Source organism: Drosophila sechellia, chromosome X, assembly GCF_004382195.2.
Source record: "Drosophila sechellia strain sech25 chromosome X, ASM438219v1, whole genome shotgun sequence".
Classification (NCBI taxonomy): domain Eukaryota; kingdom Metazoa; phylum Arthropoda; class Insecta; order Diptera; family Drosophilidae; genus Drosophila; species Drosophila sechellia.
This window is the reverse complement of record NC_045954.1, coordinates 6,214,480-6,232,524: the sequence shown is the minus strand read 5'-3', so window position 1 is coordinate 6,232,524 and position 18,045 is coordinate 6,214,480. Positions and strand designations below refer to the sequence as shown.

At 45.0% G+C, this 18,045-nt stretch overlaps 4 protein-coding genes and 1 non-coding gene across 5 annotated transcripts in view; 2 read left to right on the top strand and 3 right to left on the bottom strand.

The window, feature by feature from the left end:
* Positions 1-146: 146 nt before the first annotated feature.
* LOC6612262 (serine--pyruvate aminotransferase, mitochondrial) lies at positions 147-1,937 on the bottom strand. Its single transcript, XM_002036737.2, has 3 exons — positions 1,577-1,937; positions 446-1,308; positions 147-378 (listed from the first exon to the last, which is right to left on the bottom strand). Exons 1-3 carry the CDS (start codon positions 1,724-1,726, stop codon positions 207-209), a joined length of 1,185 nt encoding a protein of 394 aa, XP_002036773.2. The 5' UTR covers positions 1,727-1,937; the 3' UTR covers positions 147-206.
* A 1,048-nt stretch (positions 1,938-2,985) lies between these two features.
* LOC6612263 lies at positions 2,986-4,608 on the top strand. The gene is made up of 2 exons (XM_032724448.1): positions 2,986-3,124; positions 3,193-4,608. Exons 1-2 carry the CDS (start codon positions 3,033-3,035, stop codon positions 4,487-4,489), a joined length of 1,389 nt encoding a protein of 462 aa, XP_032580339.1. The 5' UTR covers positions 2,986-3,032; the 3' UTR covers positions 4,490-4,608.
* LOC6612264 (osteocalcin 2) lies at positions 4,600-6,377 on the bottom strand. Its single transcript, XM_002036739.2, has 2 exons — positions 6,048-6,377; positions 4,600-5,976 (listed from the first exon to the last, which is right to left on the bottom strand). The coding sequence occupies exons 1-2, from the start codon at positions 6,150-6,152 to the stop codon at positions 5,116-5,118; spliced, it is 966 nt and encodes a 321-aa protein (XP_002036775.1). The 5' UTR covers positions 6,153-6,377; the 3' UTR covers positions 4,600-5,115.
* A 154-nt stretch (positions 6,378-6,531) lies between these two features.
* Positions 6,532-18,045, top strand: part of LOC6612267 — a 56,267-nt gene continuing 44,753 nt past the window's right edge. Inside the window, exon 1 of the mRNA XM_002036741.2 lies at positions 6,532-7,104. The gene's annotated coding sequence lies outside the window, so the exon portion shown is untranslated. The remainder of the gene's footprint in view (positions 7,105-18,045) is intronic.
* Trnaf-gaa lies at positions 13,675-13,747 on the bottom strand. Its single transcript has one exon. It is a non-coding gene; the product is annotated as a tRNA-Phe (tRNA).

The following is an 18,045-nucleotide window of genomic DNA, read 5'->3' as shown; positions in this document are numbered from 1 at the left end:
CCAGCAATTGGATCGGGAAGTTGTGCCAGTGGGATGAGAACTGTTCTATCTTGAATTTGGCCAACTTCCGCTTCTTTGTCCCATTCCTCTCTAGATGGCATGCCATATGTTTCAAACACTTAAGCAATCAAAAGACATAAAGTACATTTAGTTTTCCATATTTGTTTTTATTTTATAACTAGTGATAGGAGCAGGGCAACGATTTGTTAGATTTTCGAGAGATCCGTCTTGATCCCCAGCTTGCTGCTCTGGATGGCCTCGTTCAGGATGCTGAGCACCATGTCCACGCGCTCTACGGTGGCGTTCTCGCCCATCAAGCCGATACGGAAGACGTGCTCCACCGTGGGACCCAGACCGCCGCTAACCTCAACGCTGTACCTGCAAAAAAGAAAGGATTCAATACGGATCTCTAATGAGGATTCGAGTCCAGTACTACAATACTCACTTGCGCATGGCGTACTCGGCCACCTTTTTCCAGTCGACGCCGAAGGGCACCTTAATCGTGTTCACCGTGGACAGACGCTCGTCCTCGCGCGACACGAACATCTCCAGACCCAGCTCCTCGATGCCCAGCTGCAGACGCTTGGAGCACTCCTGGTGGCGACGCACCACCGCCTTCAGGCCGACGGCGCAAAAGTGGGCCAGTGCCTCACGCAATCCGTAGAGCAGGGTGGAGGATATGGTGTGGTGATAGATCCGGGGAGTGCCATAGCAACCCCAGTACTGACCAATCAGCAGGATGTCGAAGTAGTAAACCTTCGGCTTGGTCTTTCGCTTGCGGATGCGTGTTAAAGCACGCTTGCTGAACGAAATGGGCGTAAGACCGGCGGGACCGCCAAGGGTTTTTTGCGAACCCGTGTACGCCACATCCACCTTCCACTCGTCCATGAGGAACTCGGTGCCGCCGAGCGAAGCCACCGTGTCGACGATGAGGAAGCAATCGTACTTGCGGCACAGTTCGCCCAGCTCACGGATATTCTGCTGGATAATGCCGGTGGAGGAGTCACCCTGGGCAATGAAGAACACCTTGGGGCGATGCGCCTCGAAGGCGAATGTGATCTCCTCGTGCGAGAGTGCCCGGCCGAAACTCGCCTCCACGTAGTGAACTTCGGCGCCATAGCGACGGGCCATATCCCCGGCCCGATGACCCCAGACGCCCGTGATGCCCATGAGCACCACATCGCCATCCTCGATCAGATTGCACAGAGCGGCCTCCATGCCCGAGTGGCCGGCACCGCTGATGCACATGGTGGCATCGTTTAGGGTCTGGAAGATGTACTTGATGCCCTCCTTCACCTCGTCCATGATCTGCAGATATACCAGAGATTAATATACAAACATGTCAAGGACCAGTAATATTAGATTGCTATAAAGTATAAGAGATGTGCGGGCTTCACTCGACTGCTAGCCCACAGATCTCTGACCCAGCTCAGCAAATGTATCTCAATGTTTCACTTCGTTCAGATAAGGTACAGTGCGGCCCATGAGTATAGGGATTCGGGCTCAACTTTTCGATACAATTCGATTATTGATCTGAATCTTGCTTGCACTTTTGTAGTAATAAGAAGATATGTACCTGCAGGCACTCGGGATGCATGTGACCCAGCACCGGATTGCTCATGGCCTCCAGGACGCGATGGGAGCAGTTGGAGGGTCCGGGCCCCATCAGCGTCTTGCTGGGCACATAGAGCGGTCGCTTGAGTACAAGTGGCGGTGGTACCTCCATGGTCTTTGTTCCCTGTTTACGTAACCAGATCTCTGTGTTTACGACTGCCTTATCGCCTTCTGCTGTCTAATCCACTGTGCCAGGTGGAATGGGTGTTACTGTTTGGTGCTGTGTCGGTAATGGGAGTTGGTGTTTATGGGCTGTCTCTCGGTGGCTGGCCAAGATCGGACTGAAACGCTTGCCGGGCTGCTGGCCACTTTATAGCGCTCCGGATCGCAGCTTATCGCCGCAATTTCGCCGATGAACGCACTTGAACAAGTGGTAAATGATGCGCTCTCCCGCTTATCAAGGCATCAAGATCGAGAGCAACTGCGTCGTTGGCGGCACAGAACGAAATTTCGAATAAGAATAATAACTTAAGACTGCCATTTGGTGGGTCGAAAAATCGTATCCAGCTTTAAGACAAGATATTTAAGAAATAATACATATATGTATATGACTTATTGCCTAATTAATTTCATTGTTAATCTGCAAGAACTCCCCTTTTTTTTTGCAGTGTGCTGCTGCTGATTCTTGGAATGGCCTTGGTAAGGTTGGCGGACTAATGTGTATTGTGAAATACGAATCCAGCGAATTCAGCAAGACGAACCTTGGGTGTGGGTGCGTATACGTAGTGTAGCAACTTCTTCTCCGATGCTGGAAGCATCTGCCGAGAGCAGAGATCAAGATCTAGCATCTAGATCTTAATTCTCTCGAAATCTCAGCCCACTGACAACAATCATTTGGGTTGATAGCAGGGGCCAACCCGCCAGTTTTTCCATTCGCGATTTGGAGTGGAAAACACATCGTGACCAGGAGGTCAACCGCCAATAATACAAATGTCGAATCAAGTGGCCGAAAATATTTATTACCATTTCGCTGGTGGTGAAATTGGAATCGAAATAAAAACAAAAACATAGATTCAGGAAAGTGATAAGCAGTCAAATTAGCAGGTCGTGACTATAAAGTTAAAGTGTTTGTTTAAGTTATGATTGATTTTTCAAACTTTTAGGCACAAACTACTTTTAAAAAACATAGTTTCGTATGAAGAAGTAAGTTAAATTTGGTTTTACTATATTAAATTAATTATATTGAAACGGCCGTTAAAAATTAGAATATATATTATATTATAGTGGACAATATTATACATATATATGTATAAATATCTTTATTTTATGTTTTTTTTTGCTTAAAAATTTTGAATTTATATTTAGCTATAATATTTTATAATTTTCCTAAAAGCGATTTAGCGGTGAAAACAAGTTTTCACCGTTTTGGCGCTTGGTCACACTTGCTGTTTCAGTCAAAACAAACTGAACAATAGTTAATGTATTTAAACATTTTCGATGCGACTGAAAAAATAGGCATGGAAATCGGCAACGATCAGTCCTATCAGGACTTCTTCGACAAGCTGCGAAGGTGAGTCTGTTTCTGGACGGGATTCGGATGTGCCAAGTTGTATATACATATAAATATATGAACTCCAGTGAATCGGGTCCTCGCAACTTGCGCCAGATCTTCGAGGACGACGATCGTCCGCTGGCGAACGAATCATCCAGTTTGCGCTATCAGCCAGGCAGATCCAAGAAATCGCAGGCCATGACCAGGAGTAGCACCCAGGAGTCGGGTGATTCACCGCCTGCCGCATGGAACACGGCCATTGCCAAGGTGGTGCATGCCTATCAGAGCAGCGAGAACGTGGGACGCGTTGGCCTGGCCCTCTCGATTCTGGGTGAGATGGAGGCCACCAAGCTGATTGTCTACCGGAGTAAGAGCCAGGTGCTGACCACGCTGCAGTTGACACCGCGTGGCGGCAAGGTGATACTGCGCGAGTCCTATCTACAGTTCTACGATGACGAGCAGCGCTTCTGGAGCCTGCGATTCGACAAGGAACCGGATGAGAAGGAATTCGTAACGTTTATGGTCAAAAACAAACTGCCAGTGGAACACTATCTCAGCGAGATCTCATCCTCCAGCTCGGCATCGCCTTCGCGCGAGGATTTATCCAAGACCCGGACTAAAGCATCGGTCACAAAAACGACGCATAATCCGCCACAGCCGCAACCACGTTCCCGCGTGACGCTGCCAACGCTGGAGAAGGCGGACGATGAGGAACCCGAACGGGAAACAGGGACACCTTCCAACGAAGATGTGATAGTAACGCCATTGCCGCGACCCATAGGCTCGTCAAATGATCATAGGAAACTCAGTTCCAGCTCCCTGGCGGTGGCCACTGCTCCACCGAGCAGCGATTCCCCGCTGGCTGTGACGACACTTGACAAATATCTGGACGAACAGCGTGCCTCGGGTGCGCTGATGGAGCACAAGATGGACGCCATTCTGAAGGCCATGAATCGCATGGGCGGCCAGACGAGTGTCGTGCCCGAGAAGCCCAGTGATCCGCTGCTAGAACGCGACAGCGAGGACGAGATGCTGGAGCTGGAGCAGAAGCTGCTTAACTTCAAGCGGGAGAATCGAGCGCTAATGCGCAACCTCAAGGCGCGCGAACAGGCGCTGGAGGATCTGCGCTGCTCGGCGTGCGCCCTTTGCGAGGAGCTACTGGTCCAGAATGGCGAGCTCAAGGCGCAGAATGCCCAGCTGCTGTTGGCCAGCCAGCAGCATAATTCCGACTTCACCACAGCTGCTTCCCCTGCCGATTGTCGCAATTGCGAGACGTCTTCCCGGCAAATTGCCAAAATGCAGCGACACATTTCCGCACTGCAGGAAGCGCTGCGAATCTTTCAGAAGTCGGGCGACTCCAGCTCCAGCTCGGGTCGCTTATAGCACCTAACGTAGGCGTTCATATGTATGTTCGGTATTACTATCGAAAAGTGTATTAAATTGTTTGTTAGGTCGCGTAACATATCCACAAATACAAGCCAGACACTATTAGCTATCTTTAAGTCATTAGATTGCCATGTTATTGGGCTCATTTACAATGCGATTTTCTAATCTATTACAACTCTTATTACTAAATGTGAGATATAAAATGTGTTGCGGAAGATTATAATTAATAGCAACCATTGCTTTGCTCTCTATTATGAAAAACATCGACTTCCTCTTGTACAAACTAATTTGTTGTATCTGCAGCACATCGGTGCTGAAATTTAAGGTATAGGGACAAGTCTACGGTCCAGTGTTTGCGTCTCATAATCCGGGGGAAGAGTTCATGGGGAAGTTGTTTGGGGCCTGGAGCTGGAAGTGGAACTGGCAGTCTCTTTGTGGAAGTGAGGAGCGGAAAGGACGGGCTGGCGGTCCTACTCCTTTACGCTTATACGGCTAAAATGGAAAGCGAGCTAGTTTGCGGAGCGAGTGCTTTGGGAGGCAGCTGTGTATCCATCCTGATGCTGATCCAGATTCAGATCCACATCTAGATTCTCTGGCTGGTCCAGCTGATCCTTGTTTCTTTCTCAGTAGGTGCTGCTGTCGCTGAGGCTGCTCAGGTAGCTGCTGCCGGCGGTCGGAGCACCGGATCCCCCGGCACGGTGTCGCTTCCGCTTCGCCTTGGTCTTCTTGCGCCGCAGCATGGCCGTGTCCGTGGACTTGCGCTTGTACTTGCCCTGCCGCTTCTTCTTGCGCCCGTACTCATCCGATTCACTGGTGCTGGACTCCTCGTTGTCGCTGGAATCGGATTCGGACGAATCGCTCGACGTGGAGGAGTCATCACTCGAATCATCGCTCGATGACGACGATGAGCTGCTGGTTGCTGAGGAGGAGGAGGACGACGACGATGACGACGAATCCGAGCTGGAGGTGGAGGATGATCGTCGTCGTTTTGACTTCTTGTTGGTGCTGCCGCTGCTCGGTCGCTTGCCTGTTTTGGTTTTGGCCAGCTCGCTGCTGCTGTTGCTGCTGCTGTTGTTGGTGGTGGTGGTCTTTTTGTGCTTCCGGCTCCTCTTCTTGACATGCTTCTTATGCCGCACCGACTTCTTGTCCTTGGCCTTCTCGGTCAGCTTGTGGCTGCGCTTGGAGTGGCTACGCTTCTTGTCCTTGCTCCGGCTACCCTTCTCCCTTTCCTTGTCTTTCTCCTTCACCCTTTCTCTTCCCCTCTCGCTTTCCCGCTTCTTCGCTTTGAGCCTGTCGCGGCTCTTGTCCTTGCTCCTGTCCCGGTTGCCTGCCGCGGGAAGCATCGCTGGCTCCGGTGGCGGCGGCACCTCAGCGCCACCCTTCAGCTCCTGGGCTCTCAGTTCGGTGAGCGGCGTGAGGTAGTCAAGCTCCGAGTCCGAGCTGGTGCTCTCCACATCCAGAAGGATCTCCTTGTTGGGGTCAACCTGTTCCGGATAGCGGATAGCGGCGGATAAAAACAACGTAAACATGCGGTCTATGCGATTGGTGCGCTTACCTTGAGAAAATTGCGGCATTGGTAGGTCAGGTGACCGGCGTAGCCACATTTCTTGCAGGCTGCCCGCAGCGTATCCTTGTTGACGCTCGCCAGTGGGAAGTTCATGGTTGCCGCTGCGCTGCCGGTAAATCCTTTGCGGCGTTTGGCGGTCTGGGGCAGGGGCTCTGGCGTTGGGCGGGCTTGTCCACTGACTGATTATTATTTTGCCTCGCGCACCATTAATTGATATATGCACAACAACAACAACAACGAAACCAACAACAATGGGGTAAAAATGAAACGCGAGTTGAAGTAAATCGCGTTTTAGTGCGGCCATGAGATCGCGTTTCGAACATACCATGCGGTAGTGCAGCTAGGCGCTTAGCCGGGACACGCACCGATAGGCCATGGCTTGCTAGCAGGGGTAACACTGGCACGGAAATACCGTCGCCCGAATGAGAGCTGGTCACACTGCGCGCCAGCACGGCTTAGTTGTTTACCAAATTCGAAGCTTTACGGTTGATCCGCGGATGAAAGGGCGCCATAAAACAAAGAGAACTTGGAGATACGACTCGCGAAACGTTTAACAGTTATTATATCCAGCCAATTGGCGTAGTTCGCTGCGCCGACTGTGTTGTTAACTACGCTGTTTGTTTTTGTTTTTTGCAAGTGCTTCTGAGTGCCGAAGTTAAACAAGTCCGTGCGTAAGCCAGCCAGTTCAATCGCCCGCTTGCGTGAAGGACCCAGTTTTAGCCATGGCCCAAACAGAGGCCAAAACCACGTGCACGCGGCGTCGCCGCCAGTTTTTGCCCGATGGCCAAAATAGGCAGCAGCAGCAGCAGAAGCGACAACAACAACATTGTTAGCGGTTTCCTCTCGAAAATATATCGTGTGCTACATAATGCCGTTAGATATTTATAACGGCTCAGATCGCATACCGTTAATCGTGGATTGTGGCACTAACTGAACTGGTCGAGCGATTGTTGTGATTATCCTTATTGTGATCCCGCCCATCAAAAGTGGGGATAAGCGTTGGCAACAGTTGGCAATTCGTAAGCATTTTAGAGGCCAGCATCAGGTGAGTGGAGAGTTTATTATATATAAATTAAATTAAAAGTGCTAGAAAATTATAAACTATAAACTATTAACTATGGACACTGCAATCGTTGAAAACGAATGTGATTACAGTCAATTAAAGGAAAACTGAATCGAAACGATTGCATAGTTAATTTTGGGCCATTTAAGTGTCGGCAGTTAATTCATTCGAGTATCACATTCCGTACGGTGCGACTGTTTTATTGTCGGCCACTCTTACCAATATACATTGCAATGCATTCATCGCCTAGGCGACCAAAACCTCGGCGTATTAATTACAAACAAATTAAAATTTTTGCCTCGCCCGCTGCCCACGCCTTAATTAAAGACGCTAAAGAGTAACGGTAATAACCGACAACGGGAACGACGACCGTCGGGGGTTTGCGTTATTCGTTATGCCTTATTGTTGTTTTTGTACTGCTGAGGATGCTGCCCGTTGTTGCACTTGTTGTTGCTGGCGTAATTGTGCCAGACATCGTCGCTCATTCTCGCTAACGCTCAGACTGCACACTGCAAGAAAAGCTGGAGAATGAATGCATCTATTCGCTGCATTTCCGTATTTGATGAGCAGTGTGACCATGCCTGCCAAGGAGTAACTACTGCTTTAGCTTTATATTTTTCATTAGTATGACCTAGTTGGTTAGAGACAAAAAAGGATTGGTTTAATCTTTATAAATTGAAAGCATCAGCTAAAAATATTAATACTTCAACTCCTGCACTTAAAAATTAAGTGTTCCCGTTTTGATTTTGTTTTTTTTTTCCAAGTGGACCCCAAGCGCCACCCCCTAAAATCACCCGCACACGCCGCACCCCGCCCCGCCTAGTGGCCACATTTTCTTCTGGGTCCCTGCCTGCTTTTGTTGGCAGGAAAAAATAATAAAAGCTAGGGGCTAAAAGGAAAGGGGGGATAGGGGCAGGCAGATGGAAAACTGTGTCGCTTTCGCCTGCGTGCGGTGACTGCAAAACTGTTGCCCAAAACAAATGACTAGAAACATGGTTGTGCCCCACTCTGCCACGTCCGTCCGTCTTCGCCATCGCTGATTTATGCCAGCGGCAAAATTATGAAAAATTGTTGCAGCTAAATTTATAAGAAATCTGAAAGTAAACACAACCGAGAAACGTACACCAACGAGGCGAAAATAAATAAATTCGATAATTTATCCATAAATTCTGGACTCGCAGCATTTTCGGCGTCAACGGCGGCTATCGGCCTTGGCTACCGTTGGTGTCGTGCTAGCAGTGGCAGTGGCAATGGAAGTGCACCCATTCCACCCATTCAGGCAGCCATCCCCTGCTTTGTAGCAATTAACATGTGCAAATTTCTGGCCACATAAATTTCCGTAAACTGTTTGTTGCTCCCAGCGCCAAATCTCTGCGTCTGTCGGGAGGGGCCATAAATTTCTGGTCGCGATGGATGGGGAGTGTCCAGGAGCACAAGATCTGCAGATATAGATGCTAAATCTTTGGAGCCAAAGGCCAGATAAAGCAAGGAAATAGGAGATCAATTCTCAAAACGTAAATTACAAGGATTGGGATTTTTATCTATCCAGCTAGACTGGCCTTGAAATGCTTGTGCCAAACCTAATCATAAATTTAAGTGTTTTGTTTATGATACATTCAAAGATTTCTGATACCAATTCTAAGCCAAGGTTAAAGTCAGCTAATTTAAAGCGAGAGATGCGTGACAGCAGTGTGACCGAAGGCCATGGTAACGCATTTAAGCAAAATCACTTAAAATGCATAACAAATCATCGCCAAGTTAAGTAGATGTACTATTGCTTAATGCCACAATCAAAATATGTCGCTGTGGGCACAAATTTCCTTTGCATTCACCACAAACCGAAGTCAAAAGTGCAAGGTGGATAAGATGGGGGCAAATCAAACCGGATCGAGCTCCATAAGATTGAAGTCGAATAAAGTGGAGCGTAATCCTTGCCGCCGGTTGCCATTACTTGTGTGAATGACCCTCCGGCAGTTCGACATCGTTAATAGTATATAGGATATATACCTATATATGTGTGCAATATCGTGTCATTCAGTGGCACTCAAAACTATCAAGTTGCATTCAAAATTTAAGTGCGCATTTAAATACATGGCAGCGGTTTTTGCCTTGCCACCAAAACTTGGCGTCCCGAAAAGACCCAGATGAAGATGGAGATGGATAGATGGATGGATGAACGGATAGAGAGTGTGTGTGCGATAGAGAGGACTCTTATGCGGTAGAGCAAGAGGGAACGAGTTCAAAGGAAAGGGACGGGACTAGAGCAGCTGAGCGTGCACCGCAGAGTCAAAGAAGGAGCTCAAAGTGGCTTACGCTTGACTGATTTAATGCATGTCAAAATGTCAAAATATATGCATGCACAAAGAAAACCGTTACATGAATCCCTTTAACCCATCACCCACCACCCACGCCCCGCCCTCTCCCACCGCCACCCGCCTGTTTTCGGTCACAGATTCTCGGACTCGGAAGTCCCTTTGCCATAGTCAAAACAATTATAAATGATAAATGTCAAACAGAGATGGACAGTGGCAGAAGGAGAGAGATGACAGATGCTACACGGTGGGAAAATGTCATTGGAAATTGGCGCCACTCTATACACAGTAAGTTACAGGTATACATATCTGCATGCTGGATGGTCACACCATGGTACTCAATTTGAGACAAGGTCACATTGCACCTCGTATGAATGTTTGATTTATATACGACAACTATTGTTTTGCGTGTATAGAAGGAAGAGGGGCTTAAGGAGCGAAAGGGACAGACAACGTGCAACATTTAAATATGCAAACTGGTAAACAAACACACAGATAACTCACACATATTAAACTTAATTTGGCGCAGCTCATTAATAAAACACAAGCAGGCAAACAAACAAACATGCACATACACTGAAACCTAGGCAGAGAGCCATTAAAACTTTAAAGTGTTGTCGCTGCGAGAAAGCGGTAGAAAGTGGGAGAAATCGGGAGTGGGTTGAGTGGGTGGCTGGCTGACATAATTTATGCAAAATATAAACCGAGCGACAGGCAAAAACAACTTATTAAAAAATACGTACAACAAACGAGCCACAGCTATAAATAACCTGGCCAAGTAAAAGCCATGAGAGAAAAAGGGGCGGTCGCCGAAATGTCAGGGGAGTAGCAGTGGAGAACTTTTTCAAGTGGCTGCGAAACTGTAAACATTCCCCAACTGCCTTGCCACAACAATTTTCCCAGGACAACGGAGCATATGCACTGTGGCAGGACTCGGGGGAAAAACAACGGGGATCATACTATTTTACACATTAAAACTGAACTCCATCCGGGAGGCAATGTACAAATGATGCAGCTCAAAGTTTTCATTGAACTTGATTGTTTAATAAATTAATTTGACTTTTATACGTTGTTTTATTTCGATGAATTGCCCTGTCTTTTTAATTTAAGTCACTGAAGTCGTTAAAATGCGTTCATCTTATGAAACCCAATATACAAAGACTGGAAAAAAAGTCTGATAGTTAATTTATTAAAAAGCAAGATGGAGTTATCCTTTTCGTTGGTCTCCCATGAAAACTAAACAACAAAAGGTTGAACTTTTAATGGTTACGGCGTGTTTACCTAGCGGTAAAACTCCTTTTTTTTTTTGGTACGTATCATATATAGACCCCTTTAAAAAAAATGCAGGAAAACTTATTTGTTGTTTACCTTCATCAATTGGCTTTTGTGTGCACTTTTGTTTTCGAAACCCCCAGAGAACATAATCCAAATTATAAGCCAAATTATAATTAAAAATTATAATTATGTGTCGCAAAGTCTGAGTTGTTTTTCGGGGCACGGGTACATTATTATGATTATGGCCCACGACCATACCAAATCCTCATGAGTCTCGTCCTTGAAGGACATTCAGGTTTCGGCTTAGTCTGGCCAATCGTCTTTCCTTTCGTGTTTACTTGTGTTTTACGGCTGTCGCCGCCTGCGGCTCGTCCAAACAATTTTCAGTTTCATTTTCGTTTAGTGTCAAGTGGCAGCAAGAACAGCAACAACTAATGGTAATAGCCCTGCACACGACAAGCGACTAAAACTGCTGGAAATAATATCGGGCAACAAACAGTTGTCAGGCCCAGCTGCTTGTTAAGGCGACTGCTGCCGTTTCCTCCCCACTCCTCCCCAAGAAAACCAGCTAAAAGCGAAGAAAAGCGGGCCAAGAAGTGCCAAGGGGGGGTGGGTAGGTTCCTAAGTGGATGGCAGATAGCCTGATCTGGGTCTTGTCTCTGGATTATCTTCCCGCTTAACCCCTTGCACCCCAAAAAACACTGCACGAAAATGGCAAGGAGAGAAGATGGAGAAATGAAAACGAAGCCCGGAATTAAATGCCTCGGCGAAAATCCTCCTTTTTAATTATCCCCATAAATAGGTGGGGCCATTTATCGAAATGCCAAAATGGCCGCTGGCTTGCCATGAATACCCACTTCATAATTATGAATGCGTATTAAACGTGAATTTATAGAAGAACTGACACAAATGTTGGCCATTATAAACGGCTAACGAAATGTGACAAGGCGTACACTCACGATAATAATTATAACTACTTATTGATTAATTAAACACTAAAAAGACACTAAAAACTTGTAACTCATGCTTCGATGTTATATGATACTTACTATATGCTACCTATAAAGATCATAAATAGTATTTATGCAGAGATCGCTGCTTTTTTTCTCACAGTGTCGGTCACTGTTTGCTTCAACCAATATTGCTGGCTGCGGGCTAGAAAACTTGCTTGTTTCAGTTTGATTCCGATTGTTGGTGTTGTGTGCCGGACTGGAACTAGTTTGCTTAGCTAAGCTAAGCTAAGCACTTCCTCTTCCCGGGCTGATTTATATACCTACACAAACACCAGCAAAAACACAAACACAGGCACACACACACGCACATTTCGAAAGCGGGACACATTTACACATTTTCAGTGCTGCTCAAACTGAAAGTGTGCACATAAATTAAGGTAAGGGCGCCACTTGCATGTGTGTGCGTATCAAGCGATTTCTTAAACTTATTTTTTCCAACTTACAAACACTGTGCACAGGAGAAAAGGACTAATGGCTGTGGTTAGTCTAATATTAAAATTCAGTTTTCACTTAAGTTAAGCCCTTTCGAAAACGTTCTTATTTAATTATGATGTATGTTTCATATATAGATTTTGTTGTTGCTTATAACTTTCGTTACAAAGGTCACAGATTTTCTCTCTGTGCTTGGGCACTTGAGCGTTGCCTTTTGATGGCTCCTCGGGATATTGAATGCAGATCATCCGTTTTCACAGGCAAAGCAATCTTGCAAATTGCACATGCACAACCTTAACTTAACGTACACAATCATGGCTGCCGTTAACCGGTACCTATTTTGCACAAACACAGACGTGCACACAGTGCGTATGATTAATTTAAATGCATGGCTATTTGCATAGCAACCAATGAGATGCAATTGCGTGGCGCCGATGAAATGGATTGAAGTTAGACAATGTGAATGAGCTTCCAGAGCTGATGCCCATTGAATCCGAGTACTTGACTAAAATATTCGCCTATTTAAAGTGGATAGTGAATTGATTTTTTATTCAACGAAATTCCACTATTTTCTTGTGGTTTTAGTTCTTTTATCGTTTCCTGCTCATATCCTTTGCCATTCATTTGCTCAACTCAATCATTAGCCTATGGAATGAAATAAGTAATAAAATCTAAATAGCTCTTGTTCTATCGTTCCAGGACATGCCACTTGGGTTTTTATAGCCTTTTCTAATTAAGTTAAGCTCACATAACAATTTGGGTTGGCGGGAGCAGCACGAAATAGTTTGCCGGAGCTCACATGTCAGGCAAACATTTTCATAAGACGCTCAACGATCTCATTCGTTTGAGTGTGTCGTGTGGGTCTGTGTGTTTGTGTGTGTGCATTTGCCTTGAACCATTTGAACATCCTAAAAGGACTCGTTCTATTTTCTTAAGGCACACTCGAAATCAATTAAATGCATAGTTTCCAGTTGCAGCTAGCTCTCTGTCTGTCTGCCTGGCTGTCTCTACTTTTTTCTTTTTTTTTTGGCCAAAAAACTGTGCTGCATTTTTATGCGCCACGCTCGAATTCATTAGCGTCTAAAGTCGAAGTGTCGCTCTGTCTTTTTGTCTTTCAGTCTGAAATACTTCTGTCTGGCAGCTTGAAGTGTTTAGCTTATTGAAAACTTTTCATTTGGCCCCGCGTGGGCACGTTTAGCTGAAAGTTGGCGCCCTGCCGCCAAACCGGCTGACAAACTGAGCGAACTGAGCAAACTGAACCAACTCAACTGCCGGCTGTCGCGCTAATCAGCCAGCGAATGCGACTCCGCAAAATGTATGCAAAAAATATGTGCTGCCACTGGAAAAAAAAGAATGCAAAAGGCCGCAATTTACAAATATAATTAAATGAAATTGGTGTTGAAATAACATTTAACGATGTTTATTATAATATTGCCTGGTAAGGCATTTATTTCCATAAAGAGAAATAGATTTCGATATGGAAAATATACTTGCCAAAATAAAATAATTAAAAAATGGATTGCCGAAACCCGGGATTGAACCGGGGACCTTTAGATCTTCAGTCTAACGCTCTCCCAACTGAGCTATTTCGGCAATTGTGTTAGTATGGTTTAGTTTATATATATATGTTATTACTTTGATTGAACCTACTCAGTTATCTTGAGAGGTCATAATGCTAATATTTCCTTAGCGATAAGAACCTATTTGCGTGTATAAAACAATTTAAGCTAAAGCTCGACAAGCTACAAATATTTAATATAATTTCAAGGAATAAACTTCTGCTAGTTTACTCCGCTGAAGTATAAACAAGCCATTAAGGATGTAATAACGACATTACACCTCAACAAAAGGATATGTTTTAATTTCTCTGAGTGTTCATCTGGCGGCTGAAGGTTCAGCTTTTGGCTTTAGCATCTGCATCTGCATCTGCATTCTAGCTTCAGTTGAGAGGCGGGCAAAGTTTGCTTGAATTATGTAGCGCGACGGTAATTTGAGGCAAACTTTTGACGCTCAAATAGTTTTGGACACAACGCTAAAGCTTCAAGTTCGCAGTGGGGATCGCGGTGAACAGGGGGGGGTGGAAAAGTGGTGGTGGGGTCAGGGGCGTTAGCTGGTAAATGGAAAAACTCTTAGCGGGGCGGGTGCGTGACTAACAATGTGATTGTCAAAGTATTTGCACTTGATTACCAACTTTGCAGTATGCATATTTATCCAAAGATAAAGGGAGCATCCTTTAGCAATTTATCTAGCATAGTTTCCTTGTTTTGTAGCTAACGCAAAATAGTGCATAACAATTTTAATTGGATACGTTCAACATCAGTTCACAGAGAGTACCATTAAATTGGAGTGTCAATGTAATTCGAAAATACCATCCTAGAGACTAAACATAATAAATAACTTCTTTAATGCCTGCCCCTTTTAGTTCATCAATAGTCTTTCTTTGGGAAGCCAACCAACCGCATCAATCGCTTAGTATACTTTTTGTCAAGTAATTGCCCTGGTTGTGACCGAAATAATCGTAATCGGTAATAACCAAACATTGATTTATCCACAGTATTCGCATTTTTTTTTTGTATGCGCCACTGTCTGCCTAGCGAGACTTCTTATAGCATTGCTCTCGACGTAGCATTTGACCCGACCCGCACACCGAAATCCGGTGACCCCGGCCAAAAGGAACCCCGTGGAAGTGCCACAGACAAAGCCATTAAAATCGCCATCAATGCGACCCTATGGCAAAGCGAATAACGCATGAGATTACGCTTAGAAAAAGTAGAGTAATGTTGATTTGGAATTTCGAATCGAATTAAGTTTCGCTTTAAACGAAGCTTACAAAAATTAACTAATTAACGATAGTTTTGTGCTGTGAGGGTCACACTATGTGCAAGCTTTGGTCACACCAATCATGTCAACGGTTCCAAACAATTCTCTAAGTGCATTCGACGCCGAAATGTGGAGAGTAATCCAAAACGGAATATCCAATATGGAATACCGAAAATACCCGAAAGCAAAACCAATTCCAATTTAAAAACAAATCCATTGTAAATGCGCTTGTCGTCGTTGAAAAGTTTTCTCCGTTTCCCTTTCCTTTTTTCTTTTCCTTTTTTTTTTTTTTTTTTTTTTTTTTGGGTTTGGCAGAGGGGCGGTGGGCGTTTGGCATAATAATAACCGCTAACTTGTCACCTTGCCACCGACGTTCGCACTTTTATTACGAGCGGATCGAGAACTCGTAAAAAAGGACGTAGGACAAAAATTACGTGTATCCTTTTTCTAATCGCAAATGCGTGCCCGGTATGGTCAAGCTGAAGAAGCTGAAGTCCCTCCCGCTCCGCCGCCCCCATTGGAGCACCTAAACGCCCCCGACCACCATATATAGCGAACTATTACTTTTATTTCCTCGGTGGCTAGCAATTGGTTTGCCTTAGCTTTGCTCCCTGTCACTTTTGTGGCCCAGTCCCATTGTGGCCAAAGTCTGGGCCATTTCGCATAGAGGCGAGGGCGGGCCACTGTGCGGTTTTCGGTTTTGTGTCGCATACAAAGTGATAAGGAAATAAATAAATAATAAATTTCGTTTCGTTTCGTTTCGTTTTTATTTCAACGCAGTGTCTCGCACGATTTTTAGCAAATTTACCACGCCAACACCGCCCACATAAGTAAATAGCTGTGTGAAAAAGGGCTGAGGGGCAAAAAGGTTCTGTCATGAAGTTTGTCGCTTGGTTCGTTGGGAATTTGGGACCTACTCTTCAACCCCCCTTCCCCCCAGACCACCAACGATATGGTCAAAGCGCAGAGCAGTCGGGCTCAAATGTAATAATGTTCAGATACACATACATACATAGCGAATATATGAATGTGGCTATATAGATATGTATATAATAAGAGCGGAGGAGTGCATAAATTTTTGTGAATTTTGAGTAGGGACAGGACAAAGTCAGAGTCCTAAAGTCCGGGAGTCCCAAAGTCCGGAGTCGCAGAGTCAAGTGCTGATTCAGTTGCCTGAGTTATGGGCCACTATGGCACCCAGAAATTGTCTTTGACTGCGGACCAAATGAATGTTCTGTTTATTCAGCGAGTGGCTGGCACGCAGAACCCTCGAATGGAAACGAATGAAACCCGTATTTATGAGTACTAAACAAATAAAGGAGTTACACTTGATGGCCCCGGCCGTTCATAATGCTGGAATAGCTCATTTGGAAGTCGTTGCTTTCAATGATTAGGCCACCACCCACTCCCTTTTTTATTTTACTTTACAAAACTGTGAAGGTCGAATAGCGAGGAGTATCGCTATTTATTTAAGCAATGAAAAATAAACAATTATTTATTAATACTTTTCATCGCTCCCATTCCAAAAATATAAAATAGAATTAAGCTTGTGACTGACTATTTAAAGGCTACATTTACGGAGATTCTTTATTAAGATTACTCTATATTAAGATATTATATTATATAGATTAAGATTATATGCTTTTCAATCATATTCAGTTGGACAATTCGAGTTTTTCATTGCCTGTTTTTTAATGCTTTTTTCGTGCTACCTTTAACTGAAATATTCGTTCATTGACTAATGCCAGTGGAATGGCTAACAGTTTTGGATTCATGAAGATGAAAGCCCGACATTTGTGTCACCAAATGGAGGTTTGCTTAATTTGCATTCACCCTAGGACTCTAGGACCCTTTTTCAGTGGGATGCGAACCGCAGATTTTCACGGCGGAGCAACAAACGAATGCCAGGAAAAACCTCGATGGGGATCTGACCAACATGAATGGGCCCAGAGGGGGGGCAGGTGGGTAGGGGGGTAGCCAGGTAGCGATGGTAGAGGTTAAAGGCGGGTAAACACTGAGCGAAAACCTGGTGGCAAATGTGAGGGGGTACAACGGTACAAATCTCTTGGTTGCCGGAGAACTTTGTCATGTTGTCACATAGCAGCAAATCCCAGTCTGCTCCTCCCTTTGCCAGTCGCTCTGCACCGCCCCCTCCTTTTCCCAAAGCCCCCCGCCCTCTGAGGGACTAAAGGGTGGGTATGGTGCCCATAAGCCCCTCCTCCTCTCCCGCCATCCGAATGGGGTCTGTGGAATGAACATCAGCGAAATCATTTGGCGAACCACAAAATCGCATCAAAATATTGCGTATGTGCGTGCCGAGCCAACAAGTCTTTTCCCCTGTTGATGTGCCTACTCCCTCCGCATGTGTGTGTGTGTGGTGGGTTTATTTGGGCGGTGGTGGGCGTGGCAGAACTACCGAGCTGGGAGTAATCATGTATCGCTATTCTAAACACACTGAAATGCTCCAAATGAGCCGAGATTTGTCTCTGGCAATAAAAAGTAAGGCATATCAACTGCCAGTTGAACTTCAGTCGTTCAAAATGATAATGTAGCTGAGATGACCTTTGACATTTTAAGGCAAGAAACGTCATTTGAAATATGAAAAATAAGTAAAGTAATAAAGCATAGTAAAAGTAACTTTGATATCTTTTATATTATATAATATATACTAGCACTTAAATCTAAATAATCAAATAAAATTCATATATTTCTTAAATATTATATATAAATTTGTGCATATTAACTGCCATTTGAGTCACATTTCCCACTAAAGTTTCGTAATAATTTCTGATTTAGTTTTACGTGACATATGCTGCCGTTTTCAGCCAGACTTTTTCGCATCCCTCTCCATTTCAAGCCGCTTATTGTGAGAGGCACCTGTTTTGGGCTTTATTTAGGCCATTATTTTCTATACTGTCAATACTTTTGTACACACTTTTGCACTCCCCCTCTCCCCGCTGCGCCGGCTCTGCTCATCAGTTTTGTCTGGTAATTTGCATTTAAATTTGCGAATGTTTTGCCTTTTTCTCGTTTTTCCCCATTGCCGCCAAACAAAAGGCAGCGAAACACAA